Here is a 13,835-nt window from a genome sequence, read left to right as displayed (position 1 = left end):
ACGGACAGGGCCGAATCGATTAAGCTCGTCGCCCTGATCAAGAATATATATACTTTGTGGGGTCAGCCACGCCTCCTTCTGCCTGTTACATACTTTTAGCAAAACCATTATACCCTGATTTCCAATTTTCAATGGGTTCAGGGTATAAAAAGTTGAAAAAGCCGACGGCAAATTTTTAGTGGGCAGTGCACTTGTGATGTGTGATGTCGGGGTTGGACTCCCTGCCGTGCGGTGATATTCAATTTGAATTATTAAAAATGTTATATAAAATCATGCAGCTAAGGTCGGTGGCTAAAAAATATTGGTGGGCAGTGCATCAGTGCGCCACCCGACCCGAAACCCCGCTGATAATTTGCGCACATTTTGTAATCGAAAGTGGTCTCAGTTTTAATTTTAAGAGATAACCACTGTCGCAGCTTCAACCTGCAAGTGGCATTTTTTTAATTTTAAGAGATAACCACTGTGGCAGCTTCGACCTGTAAGTGGCATTTTCAAGCACAAAAAGCAAAACAAAACGAACAAGTAAGAAAGCTCCAGTCGAGACTGCTCGACTAGGAGATACCCTGAGCCCTCTAAGCTGATATTCTAATCATTCTGCACTTCTTTTATGCTCACATACATACACATGCATCCACACGCACGCATAAGCTTGCGGTCTGCTAACTGCGCAGTAAGCAGCGACTGCGCCTGGGGTGCGCTGCAGTGTGGGTAATATTATGAGAATTTATTTGTTGAAAAATTTCTTTTGTAGACGTACGATCTTAATGAAACTTTCAGAGCGTAATCATATGGTGAATATATATGTACATTCCAAAGAACAAGTGTCTAGTACTTGAAATGCGTTTTTTACAAATTGTTGGAGAAGGGGGCGTGGTATCCAAAATCTGTAAATTACAAAATCTTTGTATCGATTAACTTTATATACAAGACAAATTTGAAGACTCCAGGTCTAAAAATGTTCAAATTAGGCTAAAAAAAAACAAAACCAATTTTTCGATTATTCTCGATAAAAAAGTTATCGGATGATTTATCGAGAAAATAGCTCTTGTAACTTCTGAGATCGACGCACTCATACGGACGGACGGACAGACGGACAGGGCTATATCGACTCAGCTCGTCACGCTGATCAAGAATATATATACTTTGTGGGGTCTGCAACGCCTCCTTCTGCCCGTTACATACTTTTTCACAAAACTATTATACCCTGATTTCCCATTTTCAATGGGTTCAGGGTATAAAAAGTAACATGCAGTGAGTGTGAGTGCAAGTGCGTTACGTGCTGATAGAGGTGTGTGGTTATGCACTGTGTTCCGTTGGAAAGGCCTTGCAATCAAAAATAAAAGATTAAATACAAATATTGCGTTCGGCTGCCCAACAGTTCGTGGAGTCGTTCTTACCGCAGTAGGCTGTAACAGGCTAAAAAGGATAATAAGGACCTCCCGTCAAGTGCAAATCAGCCCACACCTTGGCATACGATACGCTGCAACTCACGCCTGTGCGCAAATAAATTTTTTTCTTCTTTCTTTGAAGTAAAAATAAAAATTGAACATGACGATATGAAGATACAATATGACACCATAAAAAATACCCTATAAATTTACCCTATTAAAAAAAAAAAAAAAAAAAAAAAAAAAAAAAAAGTAAGAAAGCTCTAGTCGAGACTGCTCGACTACGAGATCCCCTGAACCCTTGGAGCAATAGATATTTCAATCTTTTTTCGCGTCTTTCAGCTTACACAAGAAACATGCACACACACACACACACACACACGCACGTACGCACACACAGGCATACATACACACACACGCATATAGACACACATACACACACACACACACGCATACACACACAAACGCATACACACACAAACGCATACACACACACACATACACACACACATACACAAACACATACACACACATACACAAACATTTACATACATATACACACACAAGCATAAGCACGCATGGGCGGCAGTGAGCGCTTACTATAAGAACTTAATTGCTTAATAACTTTTTTTGTGGACATACGATCTTCATGAAACTTTCAGATTAGGATTAACATGGATATGCATGTAATTGCCAAATGTATGTAACAGGCAGAAGGAGGCGTGGCAGACCTCACAAAGTATATATATTCTTGATCAGGGCGACGAGCTGAGTTGATTTGGCCCTGTCCGTCTGTCCGTCTGTCTGTCCGTCTGTCCGTCTGTCCGTATGTATGAACGCGTCGATTTCAGAAGATATAAGAGCTAGAGACTTCAAATTTTTTTTTAAAATGTCCGTAATTACAGCGCGCATATCAAGTTTATCATTAAAATTCGATAACTCATCCCGATCTTTTTTTATCGATAAAAAACCTTATCGAAAACCAGTTATAAAATTATATCTTCTACACCTTTATTGCTAGAGTCTCCAAATTTTTAATGTTTGATTACATGCAATTTATACAATTTCGGTTTTTGTTAAAATTTACCCCCCACCTTTAAATTCACCCCCTCACCCTCACTTTTGTAATAAGCGTATTTTATATAAATACTAGAGACTTGTGCTTTGGCAATTACATGCATATCCATGTTATAATCATAATCTGAAAGTTTCATGAAGATCGTACGTCCATAAAAGTTATTAAACAATTAAGTTCTCATAGTAAGCGCACACTGCAACCCATGCGTGTTTATGCGTGGGTGCTTGTGTGTGTATGTATTTGTGTATGTGTGTGTATGTGTTTGTGTATGTGTGTGTGTATGTGTGTGTGTATTTGTTTGTGTATGTATGCGTGTGTGTGTATGTATGCCTGTGTGTGTGTGTGTGCGTGTTTCTTGTGTAAGCTGAAAGACGCGAAAAATTATTGAAATATCTATTGCTCCAAGGGTTCAGGGGATCTCGTAGTCGAGCAGTCTCGACTAGAGCTTTCTTACTTGTTTGATTATAGACATTAGATAAGAAAAAACGTTTATAAAAAAATTTTCAAATTAGTCATTTAAATTTGGCGCGCAACTAAAGTCAGCTGTTTCAATGCAAGCTTAAATTATCGGTATTCAACCTTAAAATTTATTATTATTGTCATTGTTTTGAGAGTGATTGTTTAAAGGTAAAAGAATATTGTAATCATGGAAACTAAAGCAGTTATTTAAAATTAATGCTCAGTGTTAGTTTGTCAAGATTGTGAATGTTTAGCTGTGTATGTGAAATTGTTGTTGGTTTCTTTTAACAGGTGAAATTTAACAAATAGAGCCGTGTTTCGTGGTGTATTACTTGTTCTGAGCGCGCAATTAAAAATGACATGTTTAAGATTAATATTTATATATTCGGAATTAATAAGTTTCCTCTGCCCTTTTTGTTCCTTTTTGAATAAATTCAAATGTTGCAGCCAAATATGAGTTTCGGCGCTTAACGTTGCTGGAAGTTTGGGACAATAACAAGCGCGATGATAGTGTACTTATCATATGGGTATTGGAAAAAGTAAACAAATCTGATCTCAGTGCTGCTCAGGTGGATATATTTACTGAAAAAATCAGGATTTTTCTGAATCACGTCAAAAAATATTTGCCGCAGTGCAATCGAATGTTGCAAAGATTTAAGGCTCGACACGCAAGGTGGCTTTCGCAGTCAATTACTTTGACGTTAGATGAAAATGTCACGGATCTGGCATCTTCATCTGCAATGGGTAGACCGAAGCTAAACTCTTCAGATGCTGGAGTGGTGCTTAACACCTTAACTGGAACGACATCCACTCAGTGCTGCCCAATATGTGGTGTAAAACCAACAAAGCTTCTGGAAATCACAGATTTTTATTCAGGAAACTTTGCACCAAGACCTGAAAGTCTTCAATACGGCGCGAGTCCATTGCATGCCTGGATTCGTTTTTTTTAATTCGTCCTAAATGTCTCATATAGGCTCGAAATTCGAAAGTGGCATATTAAGCAGGCTGACAAAATGGAAGTAATGTCTCGAAAAAAGAATATTCAAGACATGATGTGGAAACAAATGGGTCTCCATATAAACATGCCCAGGCAAAACGGTGGTGGCAATAGTAATGACGGAAACACAGCCAGAAGAGCCTTCTGTAATACCCGTTTGTTTTCATCAGTAACAAATTTGATCAAGCTCTTCTACACAATTTCTTCGTGATTTTGATTACCATTTCGTCTCACTATTCTGTAGATGTTGACAAATTTAAGGAATTTTGTAAGAGCACATTTTCAATGTACTTAAGTATATATCCTTGGTACCCAATGTCTCCGACTGTCCACAAAATATTAGTTCACGGCTGGCAAATTATGAACTCATCCTTAGTTCCGGTTGGATGTAGAGGCGAAAATGCTTCAGAAGCTCGGAACAAATATTACAAAAGTGACAGAAAATCACATGCAAGAAAAATAGCCGACTAAATACCATGGCTGATGTGTTTTATAGAGCAATGGATTCATCAGATCCGCTTATATCAAGCATATGTCTGAATAAAAGACAAAATCAAGTCAAAAAGAAAATTCTTCCACAAGATGTCATATATCTTTTGTTCATGAACATGCATGAACATAAAAATATGATAAGAAGGGGAACGTACGCGCTATGCACTCGACAGCTAGCATAAAATAAATAACATATGTTTCAAGTGTGAACTGTCAAACTGGGCATAAATTATGACCCTGACCCTTAGCGATTAGAATACGTAAGAGGCGAGCGCTGAGCATTACAAACTCAGCGATAGCATAAGAATAGCTAATAAGCCAACGCGGAGTCTTACAAACTCAGCAATAAAATAATAATAGCTAATAAACCAATGCGGGGTCTTACAAACTACGCGATAATTTAATAATATGTAATAGACCAATACTGAGCCTTACACACTCAGCAATAGAAGCACTAGATTAATTGGTTGAAATTATACATGAGTCTGGGTATAAAAACCCGGGCCCAGCAGAATAAAGAATCAATACAAAACTGAACACCAACATAGTAAAGTGTATTCGTTCATCTTCTAAAGGCAGTATATCCGCCGACCCAGAAAACTATTAATTCCGATCCGGAAAATTCAGATTCGGATTCTGATTTAGATCACGAATCTGACTGTGAAGAGCAATATAACATTATTTTAGACAACGAGAAAGAATAAAAAAAAAAAGTATTAAAAACAAAAACATTTTAATAAAATTTTTTAATGGGCAGGTGGGTGAAGATATGGGCCAATTAAAAAAAAAAAACAAAATCCGAAATTCTATAAAAATTTAAATATGTACCAAATTTCAAGGCTCTAACTTTAAAATTGGACTTTATGCCAAAAAATCCGACTTTCTGACCATAGTCCAATGTCCGTCTTGCTGTCCGTCCGTCTGTTCGTATGAACGCAATCTATTTCGGCGCTATTGATGCCAGAGATGCTGAAATTTTGTTGACCACCCAAGTCCAACGAGCTATGGTAAAATGGTGGCAAATCGGATAAAACGGTATCTCTAAGAGTTTTACAGCTAGAGGCGTGGCAAATCGGACCTGGAGATATAGTGATTTTTTTATATCTCCTTATATCTCCTAAAGTATAATAGCTAGAAGCTTTAAATTTAGATAGTTAAGTTACCAGTAACCTCCTCTATCGATGACCTAAACATAATTTTTACGCCTCTTTAGGGGCGTGGCATATCGAAAAATACCCGGTAATTTTCAGATTTTTTGAGCGTAAGCATTCCAACTTTGCAGTTAGAGTACCGTTATCACGTTCTAAAAACTGACCAAAAATGAGGTTTCAACGTCCAGTAGGGGCGTGGCAAATCGAAAAAAGAAAACAAACAAATTTCAATTTTTGTGCGCTGCTGAGTTCGGTGATTTAAGCGACCATACATAGAGATAGAGAGAGAGTAGGACAAATAGAGCATAGATGTACTTCATATAAGAATGGGACCATTTCGTTTGAGCGCTTGCATCGCACTGACTTTGTCGAGCAATATTTTCACTGCTCGAGCTTCCAGCGACAGAACCGAGCAACTTAACATGTTCTGCTGTAAACAAGTAAGAAAACTCTAGTCGAGACTGCTCTACTAGGAGATACCCTGAACCCTCTAATCTGATACTCTAAGAACTCTGCACTTCTTTTAGGCACACATACATACACACGCACGTATTAGAACGAGCTCTGCTAACTGAGCAGTAAGCAGCATCTGCGCTTGGGCTGCGCTACAGTGCACAGTGGACGGTGCTATATGTAAATGGTGGCCAAAATTCTTTGCGTTGGAATTTTATTATGAAATTTTGAAACTAGGTTTATTTAGTACCTTCAAATTATAAACCAAACAATTGTCATACTGTGACAAGGTCGGGACCCTCCCAGGCTGTTAAATGATGAAGAATTTTGAATAAAGACTAAAAGTGGATAGTAAAATACTTTTTTTTTTTATTATAAGAAACTAAATAAGAAAAACATAATCAATTTATTTTAACTAAATTGTACTGAACAAAAAATGATAATGAAAACATAAAAATGGAATAATATGAAGTAAAAAAATTAATTAAGTAATTCAAAAACGGATTTTAACAGAACAGATTTATTTTTATTTTTAAGCTTTCTTTGTCCACTTATAAAAGGATCCGAGCTCAATAACAATCTATTAAATAAATCTGTATTTGTTGCTATACGAGAGATCTTTCGAGTGTGGTTGAGTCGGTACATTTTTATGTCCTTATTCCTTGATTCAGCAGCTTCTTCGGAGAGCTCTCCAATAGACACTAATGCATGTGCAATGACATCAGGTGCATGAATTAATATTTTGTGGACTGACGGGGGGAGGTAATACCAACTATATTTTTGTATCAGTTCTCTTGCTGTATCCAACGCAAATTTTCTAAATTTGTCCACATTTATAGAATATCCTGAGGACAAGGCTTGCAATAATGTAGCACAGTTTTCAATTAGACATTTATCAATGCCTGTTATTTCGGCAGACAAAAAAGCATTATTAAAAAACGTTCTAGCCGTATTTCCGTCATTGGTAGATCCACTACCGCCAGTTTTGGGTTTATCGACAATCAGCCCCAATTTTTCTCTAAATTCCTCTTGAATCTTTTTTTTTCGTTTTTGAAAATGTTCCTTATCTTCGGAAGATCTTATTTGCCATTGCTTGATTTCTAATCTGTATGAAAGGTGAAGAAAGTATTCAAAAAATCGAATATATGCGTGTAGAGGAGATAATCCAAATTCAAAGTGTTCTCTTTCAATTTTTTTTTGCAAACATTTTTCAACATCGTTCATATCCGTGGGCTTTGCGCCGCAAATATAGCATTTTGCCGAGGAGGTTTGCGTTAACGCATTGCACACTTTGCCATCAACCATTGTGAGTTGCAAGATATGTTTAACATGTATTGTTCGATTAGATGATGTTTCAATCTTAGTTGGGATCAGCTTTTGAATTTTCGTTTTAAAATATTTTTCTTCATTAACAGTCATTTCAACAGATTCTTTTTTAAATTGAAATCTGATAGGACGACAGTAACGGGTTGACGATGGTGTTGGGTTTTTCCAAATTATTATGTTTTCCGGATCATTTGGTGACTTTGTGATAAGTTGAAGCGGAACATAGGACGTGACAAACAAGTTACTTTCATCAAAATTATTATTTTCAACTTTCTGCTTGTACTCGCTATGCCCTGAGCTACCATCGAAGCCCCATTTACCAATTAAGCTAAAACAATTTGATGCCTCATCTATTTGATTTATTACCTCATTTTGTAACTGAAGAATCCTCGAAGCGGTATGGTCCAACAAGTTTTGGAGCTCAACTTCAGCCTGAGTTTCGCTAATAGTCATTGCTTCGGGATAACTATTTTTTTTTTCCTTCACAACAGTATCGTAGCATGGTAGAAAATTAGCATCCACTTTACTGTTCACGAAGCTTCTAAGTAATAAATACTGATGCTTCGTCAAACCGGCTTCTGTTATAAGAAATACAACTTCACAGGCCTTTGGTGGACAAATCGACGAATTCGGATGACTAAAAGCCGAACGCAAATCATCAGCAGCGGACACATCGAGGTCTGCTAATTCTGCTATCCGTCGACGCTTGGTTCTTTCTGAGCACTCCGCAAAACTTAATTTAGGACGTCCTCGATGTGGATTTAATGTAGAGGATGAAGTCTTTTTATTTAGTGGTACACATTCATACTGCGCAAACCAATCCGAATTTTTTTCGACCACTTTAGACTTAGTTCTGTTGCTCTTCTTCCACATTTCTCCAATTTTTTTAAATATATAGTCAAGTTGTTTCTTAACATCATTGTCCATATTCTCATAACCATCGGATTCAAATTTACAGTTTAGGTTATCACATACTTTTTTTGCTTTATCAGCAAATGAGCCCCTTTCCAAGCACCACATATCAAAAATATATATGCGTGGAATTTGATATTGATATGATGTGCCTATATATATAAGAAAAACCTTTGATGATATTAAACATTCGAAATTAAAATCGGAAGCCAAAACACAAACGAATTCGACGATCAAAACACAAATAATGAAAACAAAAAGACAACATAAACGTAACCTAAATGCATGACGGCACAAAAAACACATGGTAGAAAAAAACGAAAAACAGAACGGGAGGCGGAAGGTGGCAGCTGGAATAAAGAATACAAACTTAAAAAACATTAATAAATATAAAACAAAAAAGTTCATTAGAGGGCGCGACGGGGATCACAACTTTTTCTCCAACTGAAGTCAGTGCACAGAGAAAACTACAACATTAAACAGGCCATTGCGAACAATGTATTACTAAGACAATAATACAACATATTATTATACAAAATTCACTTTGTTATATAGTATTAACCTTTTCTTTCAATATGCATCATAATTTATGCCAATTAACCACGATTTAATATTTAAATTTAATTTTTTGGCAAGAGATAGCTTTTTAACTTCGTTCACTGCGCACGCCACGTGTCTTTTTGTCTATCTTTTGTTGCTATTCGTAGCGCGTGCGAATGGGATAGTGCAAAATTGAGTTTACAGTGGAATTAATTGTTCTTTTAAGTAATAAAAAAAAATAATAGAGTTGTAAATTTAAAAAAAAATTTTTTTTATTTTTGGCCTATGAAATCGTCCACTGTGCAGTGTGGGCAACAATTTAAGAATTTATTCGTTGAATAATTTAATTTCTAGACACACAATCTTAATGAAACTTTCAGAGCATAATCATAATCAATCCTTCAAATGTATGTACATTCCAAAGTACAAGTCTCTAGTACTTGAAGTACGCCTTTTACAAGGTGATGGGGGGGGGAGGTATAGGGGGTATAGGGGGGAGTGTAAATTGCAACAAAAATCGAAATTATATAAAATACATATAAGTCTACATATAAAATTTGCAAACTCAAGCTGTAAAGGTGTAGGAGATATAATTAAATAACTAGCTTTCGATAAGATTTTTGATCGATAATAAAATATCGGGAGTAGTTATCGATATGTAAAGAAAAACTTGATATGCGCGTGATATACACAGACCTAGGAAAATTTCAAGTCTCTAGCTCTTATATCTTCTGAGATCGACGCGTTCATACATATGGACGGACAGACGGATGGACTGACTGATGGACAGGGCTAAATCGACTCAGCTAATCCCCTTGATCAAGAATATATATACTTTGTGGGGTCTGCCACGCCTCCTTCTGCCTGTTACATACTTTTAACAAAACCATTATAGCCTGATTTCCCATTTTCAATGGGTTCAGGGTATAACAAATTAGTTCTACATGTCTAGTCTATGTGTTCTCTGGTTAGTGTTAATTCAGTATTAAAAATATCTTTTTCTCTTAACAAAATATTAATTATTGATTGACTTACCAGACATAAAACATATATCATTGTTTGAAGTAGGTAACAATTGTCCTAATGCAATTCCAAGATAGGCGAAAAGAAGACTGCTTACTAAACAAATTAAAATTTTTCCCGGAAGATTTCGTAACTTTTCGATTGATGAATACACCAACAGAGTTATTACATAAAAGCAGCATGATATTAGAAGACCAACCGGATACATTCTAAAGCGTATACGATCATTGTTCACAACTTTGGAGTCGAAGCACAAGAATGTATACAGCTGTGCTGAAAAAAAATTAGATGATATATGCGTGTAATAATCTGTAAATAAAGATCTAGATTAATACAATTGTATTTTTTATACTCATTCACGAAAGTGACTTATTATACTCATTCACGAAAGTGAATTTGTGTATTGGTTTTGTGCAATGTCCGCAATCTATTTCGGCGCTATTGAAGCTAGAGACTTGAAATTTGGAACACAAGTCGTGTAAATCTTTGATTTATAAAGTGTTAAAATTTTCCCGATCCGCCCACTAGGGGCGTGGCAAATCGGAAAATGCATTTTCCGATATGCCAGAAATCATATTAATTGAAAAGCTAGAAACCTGAAATTTGGAATATAGGTCCGCATCGACCACCCTAGATCACGAGCTATGGCGGATATATCTACGCCTATTGGGGGCGTGGCAAATCGGATAAAACTGTATCTACAAGAGTTTTACAGCTAGAGCGCTGAAATTTTGAACGTCAACTAATTTATGATTCTCTAAAGTCAAAAGACAAAATTATAAGTCCACGCTCATTAGGGGCGCGGCAAATCGGACCTGGAGATATAGTGGTTTTTTAGTTTCTGCTATATTTTGAACACTATTTATGCCAGAGACCTCATATATTGTATATATACTCGGGCTGATCACCCAAGACCAAAAGCTTTGTCGGATATATATCCGCCCACAGGGGGCGGGGCAAACCGCAAAATCTTATATCCCCTAAAGTGTAATAGCTTGAAGCTTAAAATTTAGATAGTTAAGTTACCAGTAACCTCCTCTATCGATGACCTAAACATAATTTTTACGCCTCTTTAGGGGCGTGGCATATCGAAAAATACCCTGTAATTTTCAGATTTCTTGAAGAAAATCATTCAAACTTTGCAGTTACGGTACCGTTATCTCGTTCTAAGAACAGGAAAAACTGCATTTTCTACAGTATTAGAGCGAAACTGAACTACTAAATTGTTAATGGGATGTGAATGAGTATTCCGCAGTCGGTAACGCCCGACTGCAACGTTCTTACTTGTAAACTCTAATAATCACTAAAAAACTAATCGTTAAGTAAATTCAATCGTTTAATACTTTGAAGCTATTCGAAAAATCTCGATAGCTCAACATTTGGTGACCCCGACGTAATCTCTTTCTTTTCCTTTTTTTTTATACCTTGAACCCATTAAAAATGGGAAATCAGGGTATAATGGTTTTGTGAAAAGTATGTAACAGGCAGAAGGAATCATCGCAAACCCGTCCGTCCGTCCGCCCGTATGAGCAACAGGATCTCAGAAGATATAAGAGCTAGAGAGCTGAAATTTGGCATGCATACTCGTGTATACCATAGACAGTACAAGTTTATAATATTTTTTCGATAACTCATCCAATAACTTTTTTATCGAGAATAATCGAAAAATTGACATTGTTGAGGCATTGGATATATGCCCCCTTTTTATTATATAGAATTTAAAAAAATGAAGAAATTGAATTATTAAAATTGTATAGGTTAAGAATGGAAATGAGACCACTGTAAAGTAGTTGTTTTTGTACGCACTAGCACGGGAGTGTCGCTCGCCAAACAATCGCTCTCCCGCTGCTCGCGCCTAGACGAGCTCTCTGCTGTGCAAGCTGCGCTTGCGTTGCTGTTAAAATTCAATAAAAATAGTACAAAATTGAACACCGGTGCCAGCACTTCGTTCGTGCCTATTTAGAGAGACCGCAAGTTGCAGTCTACATCTCAAAAATATATTATACACTGGCCCATCGACGGCTTTTGGAAGGACATTTTTGGCGCCCCCGGGTGGACACTCTGGAATTGAAGGAAGCTGGATTATGAACTTTGTGGATAATCAGGAAAGTACATAAATACATAGAGCACATAGATGACCAAGTAATGCAAGCGATAAATAAATAAATGCGTTGCTTGAGACATACAAAATATTAATGTATGTACAATTTATGCCTATGTACATTGTGTTGAGCTTATTTAAAATTGAAATTTAATAAAAAATAAGGTGCATATTGTAATTGACCTTTGATCTGCAAAAAATTCAATCTCTATTGCCTCCGTTAGCGCCGTTAACGTGTTACAGTTTTTTGCTCATTTTCGTCTCGCACTTTCGTTTTGCGCTTGTGCTCACAACTCGCTCTCACTCGCACGTTGAAGTTCGTTCTCGCTTGCACAGATAATTGCGCTCTTAATTTACGCTCTTCATTTGCATACGCGCTTGCAATATCGTTTGTACTCTCGCTTACACAGTAAATTGCGCTCGTACTTAACGCTCTTCATTTGCATGCTGTCTAGCAATATCGTTTGCACTCGCGCTTACACACAGTAGCGCTCTCGCTTTGCGCTCAAAACTTGCGCTTTCACTTGGATTTATTGCGGCTTAAAACTTACACTCTCGCTTTGCGCTCATCGTATGAGCTCGATCTACATTTTTATTTCAAGCTAGCAATATCGTTGCGTTCTCACTTGCACATACCGGAGCGCTCTCGCTTGTGCATGTGTATGTGTGAATGCATTGCACTCAATCGCTCTACAGTCAAATATAAAAATAACTCAATATACCCATACTAATAGTCACTCAACATTCTGGTTGTTGTCTTCGATATATCGTTAGCAGTTGTCTGTAACAGTCACTCAAGTATAGTTTAACACTGCCACCGTAATATATTGAGATTTATTACGATCTCGCGCATTTGTTAATATTCTTGAGTTGCTCTTCGCTTGAAATTGGTTTCAACTAAACGAGGAAAGCTCTGTTGGCCGTTTACAAAAATGTTACAAACGATATAACGCGCATAAACAAGTCGCTAAAAGATTACACAAAACCAGCCATTTGAAATTGAATGTCGACTTGAGATTCTGAACCGCTACATAGAAAAGGCTTTTAAGACACAACAAGAGTTGGACGACATTAACGCAGATTTAGTGCCTCGGTCAACGTTAGACGATTTGTGTGTGTCAACCAAGGCAATTCTAATGAAGCGAGGTAGTGATAGCCAACCTAAAATTGAGAGTCCCGCTAACTCTACTGTAGTATGTCCACTTTATCAAATCTTCACTGTACTCAGTAACATACATATTTACATATACAAAGAATGTCACAAATACATTGTTACAATTAAACAGCAATATTCATACATAACTCGCAGCCACAACATAAGAGGTAATATGATCACTCTCAAGTGCATGTGCCTTAACAGAGTACCAACTCCGCTGAGTCGGCATATTTTACATGCGCGACTGTTTCGTAAACAAGTGGACACATTACCCCCTCTCCGTCTGCGACTCTCGCTAGACCCTTAAGCTAATACATAAACACTTATACCTAAGCATATATGTATATGTACGAAGTCGCTCCGCTGCTGGCGTAACCGGCAGCGCAGCTATGCGGCTGTAACCATAAGAATATATTCAATAAAGAACATTCGCAAAAGAAGTCTAAGAAGGCACTGACGTGCCAGTGAAAATAAATGCTTTTCATTATTAAAACAAATTCGACAAGTTATACTCAACATGGCGACCGTGACCAGTCCTTTTAAGGACTAACCGGATCAGCAACAACAGCAGCAGCAGGCCCAGAAGTACAGCAGCAACGTCGACGAGGACATCAAAGAGCCGCGCACACCCTGCGAGGAGGACTACAGCGAGAAGGCCAAGAATGCCAACAGCCGCATGCTGGCAGCATAATACATCCGCATCACATCCGCATGTGAAACAGGAGACACAGCAGCAACATCAACAAGCAGCAGCAGGCA

The 13,835-nt window shown here is 37.3% G+C and overlaps 1 protein-coding gene across 15 annotated transcripts in view; it reads right to left on the bottom strand.

The window, feature by feature from the left end:
* Positions 1-13,835, bottom strand: part of mthl15 (methuselah-like 15) — a 177,360-nt gene that overhangs the window by 59,775 nt on the left and 103,750 nt on the right. For 11 of the 15 annotated variants that reach the window (XR_016269311.1, XR_016269312.1, XR_016269310.1 and 8 more), the window contains one exon: positions 9,832-10,087. The exons of 3 other annotated variants lie outside the window; for them this stretch is intronic. Coding sequence is in view for 9 of the 12 variants with exons in the window: in XM_089464909.1 (XP_089321035.1) it covers positions 9,832-10,087 (256 nt within the window). In the remaining 3 variants the exon portion in view is untranslated. Of the gene's footprint in view, positions 1-9,831; positions 10,093-13,835 lie in introns of those variants that run through there. One more of the 15 variants, XM_089464908.1, reaches the window with a different exon arrangement.

This window comes from Drosophila arizonae, chromosome 3 (genome assembly GCF_054131065.1).
Source record: "Drosophila arizonae isolate 15081-1271.41 chromosome 3, UAZ_ARI_1.0, whole genome shotgun sequence".
Lineage (NCBI taxonomy): Eukaryota > Metazoa > Arthropoda > Insecta > Diptera > Drosophilidae > Drosophila > Drosophila arizonae.
This window is presented reverse-complemented; position numbering and strand designations above follow the sequence as displayed.